Source organism: Cherax quadricarinatus, chromosome 49, assembly GCF_038502225.1.
Source record: "Cherax quadricarinatus isolate ZL_2023a chromosome 49, ASM3850222v1, whole genome shotgun sequence".
Classification (NCBI taxonomy): Eukaryota; Metazoa; Arthropoda; class Malacostraca; order Decapoda; family Parastacidae; genus Cherax; species Cherax quadricarinatus.
In genome coordinates this window covers 22,796,519-22,814,364 of record NC_091340.1, presented here as the reverse complement: position 1 = coordinate 22,814,364, position 17,846 = coordinate 22,796,519, and the positions used below count along the sequence as shown (strand labels likewise).

The 17,846-nt window shown below is 40.2% G+C and overlaps 1 protein-coding gene across 1 annotated transcript in view; it reads right to left on the bottom strand.

The window, feature by feature from the left end:
* Positions 1 to 476: 476 nt before the first annotated feature.
* Positions 477 to 17,846, bottom strand: part of LOC128697066 (uncharacterized) — a 233,916-nt gene continuing 216,546 nt past the window's right edge. Inside the window, exons 7-9 of the mRNA XM_070095253.1 lie at positions 17,510 to 17,594; positions 15,398 to 15,604; positions 477 to 8,807 (exon numbers count right to left, since the gene is read on the bottom strand). Of these exons, the coding sequence (XP_069951354.1) occupies positions 8,692 to 8,807; positions 15,398 to 15,604; positions 17,510 to 17,594 (408 nt within the window). The 3' untranslated portion in view covers positions 477 to 8,691. The remainder of the gene's footprint in view (positions 8,808 to 15,397; positions 15,605 to 17,509; positions 17,595 to 17,846) is intronic.

Genomic DNA, 17,846 nt, shown 5'->3' with positions numbered 1-17,846 from the left:
TTGACGTGTATTGCACGCTTGGCACGATTTGTTTACTTTTGAAGTTTGGTAAAAATCGAACATTTCTGCTACTTTGAGCTCAATTTCAAGGCACCTTTCATTGTAAAACCAGTCAAAATCATCTCAATTTCAGTAATATGTCTTCCATTCTATAAAATGAGACCAAGAAAACTAGAATACAACAATAAATACTATACGAAAATACACTGCAAAGTCGCTGATTTATTAAAAAAAAATGGAAAAAGTTTTTTTTTTCTCATTATGCACCGTGTGCTGCAGGATTTTTTTTAGACTGTGCACACTGACCACATAGACCCATTCTTTCATATGAAGGCCTACTAGCTTTCTCCCACTAGATTTGAGGTCGCTAGAATTTATGAGTACTAGTACGTCAAAAACCCCTACGCGTAAGACGTACTAGTACGACGAAAACCCTCAAAGGGTTAAGCTTTCAGAAGGTCATTAAGAAAAGCATAATTAAGAGTGACTTTATTTGTGTAAATGATTTACAAAACAATGCTTTACTTTACGTAAACGATTTACAAAACAATGCTTTACTTTATTTACGTAAACGATTTACAAAACAATGCTTTATTTTACATTAGTAAAGTACATAATTCTGCAATTCTATTATTATTTTATTCTATTTATTCTATAACTCAGTTTCCACCAGTATGTAAAGTAAAATAAATAAAATTTTGACATCCTCTATTGCTTTTATGAAGACAAAAAAAAATAGTCGATATTTTTCATGGCGTTGAAATTCTGGTGCATGAAAATATAAAAAAATTATCGAATCCAGACTGTATATGAAAATCAATTTACCAGAACGGAAATGTAAATTTCTCCCGTTTCTTAAAAATTCCGACTTATGAGAATATAATACGTAATTGAGAATGCAAATTGTTACCAAAAGAGGAAAAAAAAAGACGAGAAATGGTTGACAATGCCCTCATTAATGACATGTTTGATGATGCTTTCATCAATGACATGGCTGATGACACCTTCATTAATGTTAATCACATCAATAATTTGCTCGAATCAGATTTGCTAATGATGACTATTTTTTCCCCTTAAAAAAATTTATAAATTCCCAGTTTATAAATAATTGTGTTAGTTTTTGTCAAGATTTATAATTATAAAAAAAATAATAATAATCAAGCAGGTCAATTTAACCCCACAAGAAAAATGATGAAATATAAGTTTGGTAACTTTTTTTCCTCCCTAAAATTAACATGTAACTTTTTTATTTTGTTAAATTAACTGAATTTGTTTTTAACTGATCCTTAAAGGTTAATTAATTTATCATCTAACAATGTTATTCCTTATAGATTAATCCTGGCAAGATGGCCATACATCAGTAATACATACGTCAATATGGGCAGAGTATACAACTTTTCCTTCAAACACAAATGTTGATCTGTATTGTTTATTGTTAAACCAAATTCTCAACACAGTATCTTGAACATTACATCTAAAGGGTATGGTGGTCGAAAACTTGATTAATTTTGACAAATTTTAAGATTTTAAGTGTTGCTGTCTACTTTATGGTCAAGTATAATGTTCCCTTGAGTTATGATGGACTGCAATTACTTTAATTTTAAGTTACGATTTGCACTCTTAAAAGAATTGTGAGTTGCGATGAAAAAATTTGAGATACATAAACATTTGTGATTTAATTATGTTTGTTACTGCATCATCGTGGCTCCTAAAGTGAGCACTAGACAGCCAATCTCTCTGAAGATCAAACAAAAAATTGTGAAAAAACATAACCGAGCCAGAATGAGGACACCGGTGCATGGCTATGGCTTCCATATTCAACCATCTCTATTGTTATCAAACAAAAAAGTGGATGACAAATCTAAGCTAGTAAAAAAAAGCAAAGAAATTATGATAAAGATGAAAAAGACTACTATTATTGTGGATATAAGAGAAGCAGATGATGGGAGACAGAGTGGCTGCAAGTTATATCTGTCAGAATGTTAGTCCAAAACTGAGCACTAAACCCACAAGGATCATACAGCCCAAGCTGCAGTAAAAGTTGCACTTCCAGGGTCTGGCAACGAATTACCTTAAAAGTATTTTGGTGTCTGAGTTGTGGTAGTTGTGAGGTATGATACGTCTCCTGCAACTGGTTAATTTTGTAACTTGAGGGATCGCTGTATTGTGGGATTTTTTTTTTTTTTTTTTAATGTTCGGATCTTTTTGATATGAGCCTTGGTATTATGGGTTGTGAATTATTGCAGCCTTGGTATTGTGGGTTGTGAATAGTTGCAGCCTTGGTATTGTGGGCTGTGAATTGTTGAAACCTCAGTATTGTGGGTTATATTTTTTTCATTGCTGATAATCTACTGACTCAGTCACTTTACATACCAACATTTGCTCAGAAGGATAAGCCAACATATGGAAAATTGGTGGATTTATCCAGCACTGAATTACTCAGCTTGTGAATATCTGGCTGTCTTTCCGACCCATTGCCCCAACTTGATTATCCAAATAAAATGGATAAGTTTATTCAGGTACACAGTTACATAGAAACGTGTGTAGAGAACCTGGGATAACCCAAGAAAGTCAGAGTGACTTATTTCCATTGGGGTCATATTATCCAAAATCTGGAGGTGGATCCTCATCCAAGAGCAGCTCAGATAATCCACGATCATCAGTATCCAGAAATTAAAATTCAACCTTAATTAACAAAATTAGAATTAACCAATATCTTAATTTATAATTAACTAAATCATTAATTTTCTTAATGAAAATCTGTAAATTATTTACAGTTAGGTAAATAAAATTAATTTCCTCAATTAAAATCTTCTGTAAATTATTTACAGCTAGGTAAATAATTAATTTCCTTAATTAAAATCTGTAAATGATTTACAGCCATGTAAATAGAATTTTCATTGTGTTTACAATCCAAGCAGTACTGTTTACAATGTGCTTTTTTTCTTTAACATTTACAAGAGGTCACCAACTTACAAAACTCCGTAAATTAAAAACATCCTCACAAGGCACTTACAAACAGAGAACTTGTTAACCAAACGGTGTTTTACGAGCACCCAGGTGCAGCATAAATGCATGTCAAATATAACATCACCTCTGCTGTACTTGGTGTACAAACAATACTTTTGTAAATTAAATGAAAAAAAAAAGAAGACTTGTTTGTAAACTGAAATTTAAAAGACAATTGCTTGTTAAAAAAACAAATTCTTTGTAAATTGAAAAACAATGATTACTTGATTATAAGTTGAAAAATGAGTGACTTGCAAATTATAAAACAACTGACACTGTAAATTGAAGACCTCCTGTATATGTATATTATATAATATACAGCAGAACCCCTGCATCCATGAATTCAGTGTCCGCGGTTTCAGTTTATGGCCAAAAAAATACCTCTTAATTTTGTATAGTAATAATGGCCCCAAAGTGCAAAAGTAAAGAAACTTGCAGTTCTTTAAAGCCTAAGAGAAGCACTGAAGTGCTTCCCATCAGTGAAAAAGTAATAATTCTCCACTTATTGTGCATAATTTATCAATTGAACTTTATAATAGGTACGTAGAGGACTTATATATAGGATTTGCTACTATCCACTGTCTCAGTATCTCCCACGGATATAGGGCCCTACTGTATATATATATATATATATATATATATATATATATATATATATATATATATATATATATATATATATATATATGAAACAAAATTAACAAGTAAAAAGAAATGGTGATAATTATGGTGGTAATCATGTTCTACGGTGTTTGTTGAATCAAAACGGGAAAAGGAATCACCATTTTAGGATCAGAATTGTGTTGTAGAGGATCAAATTCTATCTTATGTTAGTCAGATCCTTTGTAAATACTGTGGATTTGTGTATTATAGTGAGAAATGTCTCTCACTCTTCACTCTTTGAATTAATACAAAAATATTATGCATCTCTATACAACGTATTACTGATGGTATACACTTCTATATGCTTTGGTAATACACCTTTTTATAGGGTGGAGCCTTGATGCTGGAGAAGGGCTCTTGATCCCAGGGATTAGAGCTGTTTCCATAGATTTAAACTTCATTAGTAACAAGTGTGTTCCTCTCATGCTGGGAGCCCCTACAGCTTTACCTCTTCCTTGTAAAATGCTGATCTGGTGAATTGTACTGACCAGGGTGTGTTTGTGAGGGACTGAGACTCAGCTCCTGGCCCCACCTGCTAGACTAGTTTGATCGGCATCAATGATTCCTGACCTTTTATGACCCTGTCACACTTATTCTTACATTGCTCTAAATGCTACAATAGAATTCACTAACATGTATCTGAGTGTGAGTGTTGGTGGTAGACACAAGTGTAGCTACTGCTTGTATACATAAATAATCAAGAGGCTGACTCAACTTATTCATTGACTTGAAGATCAGCGTGTTTCGGGACCCAAAAAAAAATCAGCTTCTTTGTGTTTATTGATTTCCTGGTGGAAGAGTTGCGTTTGTTTGAAACTAATGGTTTTATATTTACACGTCGCATGCCCACACTGTATATTTCTGCAGTCACTATTCTAGCTACCTGGAGAGTCTTACATGGATCAACACCCTCACAGTTTGGTCCCAGACCAGGCCTTCTGGTGCATGACTTGATCAACCAGGTTGTTGATGCTAGCTGCACAAAGTCCAACATGTCCACCACAACCTGGATGTCTGGTAGTGGCTTTGTTCAACAGGTCTGGATATAAGTACCACTAATCCAGTGTCAGCTGTAGATAGAATAGTACGATGCAACATCCCCCCCCCCCAATGAAAAGCAGGGGTGTCACTAGCATGCTAAGAGACAACACAATAAGTGTCAGGGGCCCAAGACTGTTCAACTGCCTCCCATCATACATAAGGGGGATTACCAACAGACCCCTGGCTGTCTTCAAGCAGGAACTGGACAGGCACCTAAAGTCGGTACCTGACCAGCCAGGCTGTGGCTCGTACGTTGGATTGTGTGCAGCCAGCAGTAACAGCCTGGTTGATCCGGACCTGATTCACCATTAGGCCTGGTCACAGACCGGGCTGCAGGGGCGTTGACCCCCAGAACTCTCTCCAGGTAATGGGAGCTGCTGGTTGTCATCTAGGTAGAGTCTACAATGGATGGTAGTACTTGCTCTCTGACTTGTGAATCTTAATAAGGACTCTAATTTTACAGTCAGTAATGCTTTCAGCAAATTTATAAGGCACAAAATATTCTAAGTTTGTTATTGAAGAAAGTATTGAATGGTACAGATGTGAAGGAAAGTGTTATAAGTATTCTGTTCTGGAGTCAGTATGAGTCATGGCAGGAGTGTATGGTACACCATATATGAGACATGCGACTATGTTTACCTGGAGTTTACCTAGAGAGAACCACCAAAGGATTGGATACCTGAGTACAGTAAAACACACACACTGACAAGATGGACCACACAGGGAATGTGTGTGTGTGGGGGTACACATACACACACACACACCACCTCATGAGCTTCAAGCATGTGACACTCATTCTGCCTGTGTTAAGGCTTCTTCAATTGAATACAGAGATAAAGTACGAAGTGGATTGAGGTAATCAGTCTCTCAGCCTTGATGGAAGGTAATCAGTCCCTCAGCCTTGATGGAAGGTAATCAGTCCCTCAGCCTTGATGGAAGGTAATCAGTCCCTCAGCCTTGATGGAAGGTAATCAGTCCCTCAGCCTTGATGGAAGGTAATCAGTCCCTCAGCCTTGATGGAAGGTAATCAGTCCCTCAGCCTTGATGGAAGGTAATCAGTCCCTCAGCCTTGATGGAAGGTAGTTAGTCCCTCAAAGCTGAGGCTGATTACCTCAGACCACCTCACCACTTGTGGTGTCTCCAGGCTTGTAAGTCACCACTTGTAGTGTCACCAGGCTTGTAAGTCACCACTTGTGGTGTCTCCAGGCTTGTAAGTCACCACTTTAGTGTCACCAGGCTTGTAAGTCACCACTTGTAGTGTCACCAGGCTTGTAAGTCACCACTTGTGGTATCTCCAGGCTTGTAAGTCACCACTTTAGTGTCACCAGGCTTGTAAGTCACCACTTGTGGTATCTCCAGGCTTGTAAGTCACCAGCAAACTGTCACCTGATGCATATATTAAAATTCTAATTTTAATATCTTATGCAGTACACAGATAATGTTGTTTACACATAATACAATGTTTTTAGGCACAAAAGAAAGCCAGTAGTGCATTGTGGGTAATCACAAAGGTTGTAACTGCTACACCTGTGTCTCAATCATCAACTACAAAGGTACTAATTGCTACACCTGTCTCACTCATCAACTACAAAGGTACAAAAAATGTGAAACCTTCAGCTCTATTACTTAAATAATAGAGCTGAAGGCTCTAATTAAATAATAAAGCACAGATTGTATAAAATACAACAGTATTGTATACACTTATGGGTTTGGAGCTTAACAAGATAACAACTCCTCATTATTACTAATAAGGTTCAACAAATAAATATGCACTTAAGTTTTAAAGGCAAACTTGGTTACCTAACTTTCTTTGAAGGAACTGGGGGGGAGGGGCAGCTCGCCTCCTCTTCCTCGGATCAAACTTGATTAGCTGCTGCTCTCCAGATGACCCCCCATATGGGTTATTCATTATCTGGTTGTCGCAGAAAATAAATCCATGTAATACGATGGTTTGGGATTAACTCAAGGGGGTTAATCTGAAGTTGCAAACAGTGATGTTTTGCCCACCGATGGCTTTCACGAGCCAGTGTGGGTGAAACATGCTCTAGTCACCACCTGCACAACTTTCACACCAGTCAGTGAACTCTAACACAAAATACTCAAGACAATGGCCAGAAACATGCAGAAATTACTTCTGTTGACTTTTACCTCAAAATTATGCCTCGTTAACAAAGGAATGTTTTATTTAAATTTGAGAGGGTAGATAGTAGATCCTGTGCTAGAGCCCAGCCTCTGAAGCAACAATCAGGGGAGCGTTAAACCCATAAGGGTGGCCTAGAAGGCTGGATGTGAGGGAAGGGCAGGTTCAGTCTCCTAGGTCAGTGTCCCAACCTCCCCTTTGACATCTCCCTCCTTGAGGGGTTTTTAGGAAACAATACCATAGAGCAGAATCAGGGAGCACTGTACTTACAGGAGACGAGACAACACTCATTGTACGAGATGCCGACATCCTCACATTTTGCTCAAATATTAAAGTGCTTTTAAAGTAGCACACTGTCACTATTGCCTCCTCCTGCCCTCAGGAAAGCTACACTACATGCGTGATGGTCTGCAATTACATGCCATTGTCTGTATTCGTCAATATGCTCTTATATCATACATCGTTGTCTTGCTGTAAATGAAACACCTGCTAAAACATTTCACACATTATCACAGTCACTTTTCTATCAATCCCAATGTTGATGATGATGATAAACTACCTGAATGCTGATGATAATATAAACTACCTGAATGTTGATAATATAAATTGATACAAGAAACTGTAGTACTTTACAACATTATATACAGTCAGTTCTTAAAAAGTTCCTTTATATACAGTATGCTATCCTACAAAGCTCCTCTGTACACAGTCAGCTCTCTTACAAATTGTATATAGAGGAGCTTTATAAGAGAAGTGACTGTATATAGATGAACTTTATAAGATAACTGACTGTATATAGATGAGCTTTATAAGCAAACTGACTGTATATAGATGAGCTTTATAAGAGAACTGACTGTATATAGATGAGCTTTATAAGAGAACTGACTGTATACAGATGAGCTTTATAAGAGGACTGATTGTGTACAGATGAGCTTTTTAAATAAGCAAACTGACTGTATTAAAGTTTTTCAATATTTCCAATATAATGATTTACATCACTGTTTACTACAGCAGCATGAATGGGACCTGCCAGTGGGACCTGAGTGGGACCTACCTGAATGGGACCTGCCTAAGTGGAACCTGCATGAGTGGGACCTGACAAAGTGGAACCTGCATGACTGGGACCTGACAAAGTGGGACCAGCATGAGTGGGACCTGCCAGGGTGGGACCTACCAAAGTGGGACCTGCCAGAGTGGAACCTACCAAAGTGGGACCTGCCAAAGCAGGACCTGCCAGGGTGGGACCTGCCAGAGTAGAACCTACCAAAGTGGGACCTGCCTGAATGGGACCTGCATAAGTGGGACTGAGCATACACTCACTGTCTGTTACACTGTATGGAAAACAGGAAATCCTGGGCACTCATCCCTGAGTGCCTTCGCATGATCACTGGCACCATGCAGTGCCAAAACATGCGCTGGCCAGTGCGATTTATGGTGTTTTACCGAGACGTTTTGCCCCATGCTTTTTAATGCCATACACGGCATACTACTGTGTTCTATTAACAGTTTTTGGATGTGTTGTAGCAGTGACATACACTTGTCAATGGGTTCTGATAGGAGGTCACTGTTTACATTGGCTTCACTGTACTAAATGTATACAGTGACCTGCATTCACTGCACTAGACATGCACAGTGACTTATGTTCACTGCACTATACATGTACAGTGACCAACATTCACTGCACTATACACAGTGACCTCCATTCACTGTACTATACACATACAGTGACCTCTGTTCACTGTAAACACAACTGTTTCACTTATTTCTAAAAATGTTTTAAATGTCAGAAGCACTAAAAATGTTTGAAAACATAAATGTTGTTCAGAGTCACTGTACTGTTATTCTCCCGTGGTAGTGTAACATGACCGCTCCAGTGCCGCGATGCCTGGCTGTGGCATCAGTGCTTGCTGGTAGAATGCTGCCTGGAGGGCATATGGGCTCAAGCTCTCATACCCTGGGGAAAAAAAGAATTGAAATTTAGGAAGCACGAAGAAATGCTGAAACTCACAGAATGGACTGGAGTCTGACCCCCCAAACCAAGCTAGGCCTAAAACTAGAAGGCCTACTACAATACAGGTGCTGTGACCAGGCCTCATGGTGGATCAGGGCCTGATCAACCAGGCTGCTACTGCTGGCTGCACACAATCCAACATACAAACCACAGCCCGGCTGGTCAGGTACCGACTTTAGGTGCTTGTCCAGTGCCTGCTTGAAGACAGCCAGGGGTCTATTGGTAATCCCCCTTATGTATGCTGGGAAGAAGTTGAACAGTCTTGGGCCCCTGACACTTATTGTGTTGTCTCTTATCATGCAAGTAGCACCCCTGCTTTTCATTGGGGGGATGTTGCATCGTCTGCCGAGTCTTTAGCTTTCGTTGGGAGTGATTTTCATGTGCAAGTTTGGTACTAGTCCCTCTAGGATTTTCCAGGTGTATATATGTAATCATGTATCTCTCCCGCCTGCATTTCAGGGAGTACAGGCTCAGGAACTTCAAGCGTTCCCAGTAACTGAGGTGTTTTATCTCAGTTATGCATGCCATGAAGGTTCTCTGTACAGTTTCTAGGTCAGCAATCTCACCTGCCTTGAAAAATGCTGTTATTGTGCAGCAATATTCCAGCCTAGATAGAACAAGTGACCTGAAGAGTGTCATCATGGGCTTGGCATCCCTAGTTTTCAAGGTTCTCATTATCCATCCTGTCATTTTTCTAGCAGATTCGATTGATACAATGTTACGGTCCATGAAGGTGAGAACCTCTGACATGATCTTTCCCAGGACTTTGATGTTAATTTTTCGCTCTATCGTGTGGCTGGAATTTGTTTTATACTCTGATGAAGTTTTAATTTCCTCACATTTACCATATCGGAGTAATTAAAATTTCTCATCGTTGAACTTCATGTATTGTTTTGGGCAGCCCATTGAAAGATTTGGTTGATGTCTGCCTGGAGCCTTGCAGTGTCTTCGATGGAAGACACTGTCATGCAGATTCAGGTGTCATCTGCAAAGAAAGACACTGCACTCTGGCTTATATCCCTGCATATGTCTGATATGAGGATGAGGAACAAGATGGGAGTGAGTACTGTGCATTGTGGAACAGAGCTTTTCACTGTAGCCACCTCAGACTTCACTCTGTTGTGCACTATTACACTATGGTCACACTTGTCAAAGGCTTTGTATATTGGATCTGCAATCTTTTTGTCTTCTAGTGTATCCAGGACCTTGTCTTAGTGATCCAGAAGTTGGGACAGACAGAAGCGACCTGCTGTACACCCATGCTGCCCTGGGTTATGTAACTGATGGGTATCTCAATGGGTGGCAATCTTGCTTCCTATGACCCTTTCAAAGATTTTTATGATATCGGTACTGTATGCTACTGAACCATCATGAAGTCAAAATATTACCATGTACAGTACTGAATATCACCATGTACGGTACTGAATATCACCATGTACAGTACTGAATATCACCATGTACAGTACTGAATATCACCATGTACAGTACTGAATATCACCATGTACAGTACTGAATATCACCATGTACAGTACTGAATATCACCATGTATGGTACTGAATATCACCATGTATGGTACTGAATATCACCATGTATGGTACTGAATATCACCATGTATGGTACTGAATATCACTATGTACACTTCTGAATATCACCATGTACAGTACTGAATATCACCATGTATGGCACTATCACCATGTATGGTACTGAATATCACCATGTACAGTACTGAATATCACCATGTATGGTACCTAATATCACCATGTATAGTACTGAATATCACCATGTATGGTACTGAATATCACCATGTATGGTGCTGAACATCACCATGTATGGTACCTAATATCATCATGTATTGTTTAATGGGATTATTTGTTTGGTAGTATGGTAGCGGGGTTCAAATGATATACTTCTTCGGAGGCTTCTTTATTTATTGTTAAGTCGTGGTGGGTACACAGGCTTGTGTGTTTGCCCATGGCCCGGGAGGGCCATCCCACGAGAGAGAGCTAGGGAGTAAGGCCTTCTGTCTTGCTGCTAGGCCGCTGTGTGTGTGAGAGCGAGGCAAGGGCAGGCAGGCTGAAGTGGCAACGCCTATAGGTGGCAGCACCAGCATGGCGCGAAATATGAACTAAGCTGGCAGACAGCATGGGCTGTCTGTGCAGACAGTACAGGCTGTCTACATATGCTTGGCCACCTACCGCGCGTCGTCCCGACGAGACGATACTGGTGGTAAAAGGAACTCGGTCTCTCTCATAGGAACAGGGCACAGAACACAAAATAAAAACATATATATATATACATATGGACATGGAAAAAACTTCCTACAGGGAGGGAAGAAAAAAACATGTGAGGTGTGCTAAACATTGTGGTCATAGGCAGTGAGCGTCGAAGGGCATCACTGCACGCCTTCCTGCGTCTGGACAGATACTGCAACACAGGAGACATCGCTGCGGCTGAGCTGTGACGTAACAGGTTAGGGTCTCCTCTGGAACGGTGAAGCAGTCATCGTAGGAGTTGCTGCAGGTTTCACTCAACCTGGGGCACGACATGCTAGTGCCCTCGAGTGAGGCGTCGACAAAACTCGGCAACTGGGCAGGACTTCTGGCAAGCGACTCAGGAGGACACTTCTCGGCTGGTACTGTCGCTGGGCTGTCACTGCCGGCGAGCGTGGAGCGAGTCGTGGCAGAGAGGACTGGGCGAAACATCTGGGAGTCGTAACATCATACACCAGACTGCAGTGAGAGAGCTAGCAGTCAAAGTGACATCTTCTTTGTGTAGGCTGCTCACTGAAGCTTGTGACATGAGGCTGACACAGCGCCTGCCGACAGGGCTGACTGCGGCTTGACAAGTATCATTCTCTCAGCAACTGGAGTTATAGCAGAGGTTAGTCTAAGCATCCCCAGACTTGTTTCTCTACATATAACTGCACTCTGATGGTCTGGAGGTGAAGTGAAACAAATCTCGATGGGAATCGTAGCAGGTACGATTCTGCAGAACATCACGAGTGACGAGCATAAAAGCTTTCTGTACAAGAGGGCTCGGTCATTCAGGGGCTGACTTGACATCAGCTGTCAAACGTACTGGTCACTTCGGGTGACTTAGCACAGTGGTGCTACTCAGGTCTGGCTCAGACCTCACTGGACACACGGAAACTTTAAACACACCCGCTGTACATGCTGTACAACATGGCTTAAACTAGCAAATGATGCTTTTCTGTGCATAAAACTGACACTAAGACATATACTAAAATGTGAGAACACTGACTGAGAGGAATTAACACACGACATATATCTTCTCTTAGTCTTCTCGACAATATTTTAATAATTACTGAACATTCGATGGTGATGTCAGGCGTGATGACGTCAGCAGCACTGTGACGTCAGCAGACATCTCAACGTGATGTCAGGCAGACATCGTGAGGTGACGTCAGCAGACATCGTGACGTCATGAAGTTGGCCAGCATCGTGGGTGACGTCGATGTGATGCGGGCAGCAGACCACAGCATGAGGCCTGGGACATCTGGTAACTCACATGGCTGGTAGATCTACGTGACATCGCCCACACCGGTGGCGTCGTGATCCACGTGGTGTCGTGATCTACGTGGCATGCTGACCCACGTAGCTTCAAGTGGCCTCGGGCACTCGGATACACAGCTCTGGCAATGAATTCACATGGAAAACAGCAGAAAACACAGCAGAGGGAGTGGGCAGTGGTGAGTGGTGTATGGTAGTGTGGTGGCGAGGAGCGTGGGTGAGTGTATGGCGAGGGAGCATCTGGCCATTCCTCCTCCTCCCACCCACAAACACAGGGAAACACACTGGACGCAGAAATCACCACGAAACTCACCTCTGGCTTGCTGAAACAGCTGTGCTGAGCTGAACAACAACAGCAACATACAAGTGACGCTGAACACGTGACTTGAGAAACAGCGTGGGACGCTGTAGCGTGGGGTCACTTACAATTCTCGGAGAATTTCGGCAAATTTCGGCTGGATCCTGCTTGTACCTGTGTCTGGATGCTCAAACGTGCAGACACGACATCAAGATAACTCGTTGAGAGACAGATGCTTCTTGTATAGGGTGATGAAGTGAAGATGACTTCATACCTCTCCTTCCTCTCTCCGGGCAAACAACTGCTGCGACCACCGCTGCTACCAATGTTTAATGGGATTATTTGTTTGGTAGTATGGTAGCGGGGTTCAAATGATATACTTCTTCGGAGACTTCTTTGTTTATTGTTAAGTCATGATGGGTACACAGGCTTGTGTGTTTGCCCATGGCCCGGGAGGGCCATCCCACGAGAGAGAGCTAGGGAGTAAGGCCTTCTGTCTTGCTGCTAGGCCGCTGTGTGTGTGAGAGCGAGGCAAGGGCAGGCAGGCTGAAGTGGCAACGCCTATAGGTGGCAGCACCAGCATGGCGCGAAATATGAACTAAGCTGGCAAACAGCATGGGCTGTCTGTGCAGACAGTACAGGCTGTCTACAGTATGGTACCTAATATCACCATGTATGGTACTGAATATCATCATGTATGGTACCTAATATCACCATGTATGGTACTGAATATCACCATGTACAGTACTGAATATCACTATGTACAGTACTGAATATCACCATGTATAGTACTGAATATCACCATGTATGGTACTATCACCATGTATGGTACTGGATATCACCATGTACAGTACTGAATATCACCATGTACAGTACTATTACCATGTACAGTACTGAATATTACCATGTATGGTACTGAATATCACCATGTACGGTACTGAATATCACCATGTACAGTACTATTACTATGTACGGTACTGAATATTACCATGTGTGGTACTGAATATTACCATGTACAGTACTATTACCTTGTACGGTACTGAATATTACCATGTACAGTACTATTACCATGTACGGTACTGAATATCACCATGTACAGTACTATTACCATGTACGGTACTATTACCATGTACGGTACTGAATATTACCATGTACAGTACTATTACCATGTACAGTACTGAATATCACCATGTACAGTACTATTACCATGTACGGTACTGAATATTACCATGTATGGTACTGAATATTACCATGTACGGTACTGAATATTACCATGTATGGTACTGAATATTACCATGTACGGTACTGAATATTACCATGTACAGTACTATTACCATGTACGGTACTGAATATCACCATGTACAGTACTATTACCATGTACGGTACTATTACCATGTACGGTACTGAATATTACCATGTACAGTACTATTACCATGTACGGTACTGAATATCACCATGTACAGTACTATTACCATGTACGGTACTGAATATTACCATGTACGGTACTGAATATTACCATGTATGGTACTGTACATTTACTGATAGGATAAACTTGTATTTATTTATTTAGTTTTCAATATTTGTATTTTTTTTTTTTTTTTTTTTTTTTTTTTTTTCAACAAGTCGGCCGTCTCCCACCGAGGCAGGGTGACCCAAAAAAGAAAGAAAATCCCCAAAAAGAAAATACTTTCATCATCATTCAACACTTTCACCACACTCGCACATTATCACTGTTTTTGCAGAGGTGCTCAGAATACAACAGTCTAGAAGCATAAACATATAAAGATACACAACATATCCCTCCAAACTGCCAATATCCCAAACCCCTCCTTTAAAGTGCAGGCATTGTACTTCCCATTTCCAGGACTCAAGTCCGACTATATGAAAATAACCGGTAAATAAATAATAAATAATTAATTAAATAAATAATTACTGTAACTAAATACAAATATAATTTATATATTTGTATTTAGTTACAGTAATTATTTATTTACTAATTCAGTGACATTTATTTATTTATTATATACAGTAGAACCCCGTATCCATGAATTCAGTATCCGCAGTTTCAGTTATCCACGGTTTACTGTCGCCCAGAAATACCTCTTAATTTTGCAAAAGAAGAGAAACTTGCAGTTCTTCAGAGTCTAAGAGAAGCCCTCAAGTGCTTCCCATCAGTGAAAAAGTGATAATTTTCCACTTATTGTGCATAATTTAGCAATTAAACTTTATAACAGTTATGTATAGGATTTATATATAATATTTGCTACTATCCATGGTTTCAATATCCATGGCAGGTCCTTGGAACGTATTCCCTGCAGATATGGGGGTCCTGCTGTATTCACATTCGACTTACGATATTTTCAACTTATGCTGAGTTCATCACAACATAACCCCGTCATAAGTCAAGGAACAGTTATGTGCAGAAAGTTAAGATACCACCTCTAACACAGTCATTAACCCTTAAACTGTCCAAGCAGATCTACATTCACATGCGTAGTGCTCCAAAAGTAGATTTATGTTTTTATACATATTTTCAAATATAACAAAAAAAGTAGATCAAAGTTTTTTTACACGTTTTCAAATGTAAAAAAAACGTAGGTCTGCGTTTGGACAGTTTAAGGGTTAAGAACAGGACAAGACAGTGTCATCACTGTAAGGGGTGGTGTGGGAGGTGGTGCCATAATGGTGAGTGTAGGGGGACGTACCTGTCAGTGGTGTTGAAGGCAGCAGGTACGCCCCGGAGGAGAGTGCCATGGCCTGGGGTGCTGCCACAGTGGGTGTCATCAGAGGTGCCATGCTGACTGATGGTGTCATAAAGTACTGGGGTGCCAGGGGTATGCCTCGCAGTGCTTGGTTGGGTGCCACCATCCTGGCAGTACTGGATGCCACGCTCATGGGGCTCGTTAAGGATCCTGCGGCACCGGTTAATGGAGATTATAACACAATTAACCTAACACATTATGTTAACCCGTTAACTGTCTAAACATAGATCTATGTTTTCACTGCCAGTACTCCAAATATTCTGAATAAATTTTTTTTTTTTTTTTAATTAGGGAGGGCAATTTTCTGTGTGTAATAAGACTTGGTTCCGACTAACATGTCATAAGTCAAAATGGACATAAGTCGAACCTTACTACTAAATATCAGCATCACCTTAAGTAATGATTCTATTTTATTGTTTTATTTTGGTATTTAATTTTTTACTTTACTTTTTGTGCTGTTAGATTTGTATTTTATACTGTAAAGTTTAGGGGAAACACTGTGTTAAACACAAACAGTTGTTTATTTCCCAGAACATTTGCATACAAAACATGGTCATAAGTCCAGTGGTAGAATGTTGAGCAGGTCATAAGTCAGATGGTAGGTGTATAAGGCCGTGAAGTCGGTGCAGGATGCTCACCTGACAGCAATATGGAGTCCTGCCGCTTGTAGAAATGCTGCCGATATACCTTTTTTTTCTCTCTCTCTCTTTTCTTAATTTATATATTTTTTATGTTCTGATAATTACAATTTTAGTAGTTCTTGTGATTTCATAGCTAATGATTATTGTGACACTAATATTAGGTACACAAATAGTACTCAAAATGAAGTCACAAACACACTGACAGGTGAATATTTTCACCTGTCTTGGTCACATACTATTGTCTAGAAATATATATGAAGTATTTATATGTCCCAGAAATGTTTTAGACCTGCTGGAGTATATATGAAACTCCTTGAAGCAAAGTGTAAGATGAGTGTCATTCCACTGCTGCAATGTCAGCAGTGGAGTGACACTTGATGATCAAGCACTGCCTTGGCTTTATTTGTTTTCACTGTTACACATAAATGCGTTTGTCTATGTCTGTCTGTCTAGCTCTGTCTCTGTTTATCTCTGTCTCTGCTTATCTGTCTGTTTTCTTGTCTCACTGTCTGCTTGTCTCTTTTCTATCTCAGAGAGAGAGAGCTACTCATGAACCAACAGGTATTACACATGATGCAGAGTCATCACGTCTTATTCCTGAACAAGTGAAAATACATATTACTTGCCAGTCATGCTTATTATGCCTTTATAAGCACAGTATGGCACTTTGGATTTTTTTTGGGTAATCCTAGGTAATTTACACTATGTATAATAACTGTATTTATGTGTACCTGTGAGACAGAGATAGACAGAGACAGCCAAAGTCAATCAGGGCATAGGTTATAGGATATTTTGGCAGGATGATACTACCAGCAGTATCAGAATTGAAAGGATGTTGCACAAATGTTGCACATGCCTCATTATCGAGGATTTTGATATTTCCTCGACATCTTGCAGCCACATCCATCTCAAAGCCATTAAACTCAGGGCCAACATCACTTTCCTCTTAAAAGGGGAGTGTTAATACAACATGACATCAGTGAGTCCCTGGTGTTTGCCACGTTGTTTGTTCTAGCTGGCGCTCAAGTGAACTGGTGCTCCCGCAAGATACTAAGTGGTCTCAGATATTTTTAATATTGCGCATATCGAGTGTTAAGATACATTCTATACTGACCAGGAATCTCAGGCCAATTGTGCCAAATTTGAAGGCAGGAAAAATAAAACGTTGATCTACGTTTGGAGCGCTAGCGTTAAGAATGTGGATTTATGTTTGGACAGTTAAGGAGTTAATAACAGATTATTTTGGTTAAAACAAAATATCTACATATCTACCCATCAAAGAAGGATAGAGATGTCACTATACCAACCCTGTTGATCTAAGGAATTAAAGCCTTACTCTCCTTCCTTGGATCAAAATCAAGTAAAATCTCCCCCAAGTGGTGTAGAGCCCATGTGGGTGTAGTGCTCAGTGTACCTGGAGTCTGGTCGACCCCTGAGACAGTAATCTTCTCTGTCAGGAAGTGCGATGGTGCACCGTTTTGGAATCCCTGAAGCACAACCTGCAAAAGTACATGTAATTAACCTCAGTGTTTTCATAATAATAATAATATAGTCTCTCCTTACTTAACGATGGAGTTCCGTTCCTAAGACCATGTCGGTAAACGAATTCGTTGCTAAGTGAAGAGCATACTACAGTATAATGGTAGTGGGTTTATGTCGACCATCTTTGATATTGTTTTAACCCGTAAACGGTCCAAACGTATATACAGTGGACCCCCGCTTAACGATTACCTCCGAATGTGACCAATTAT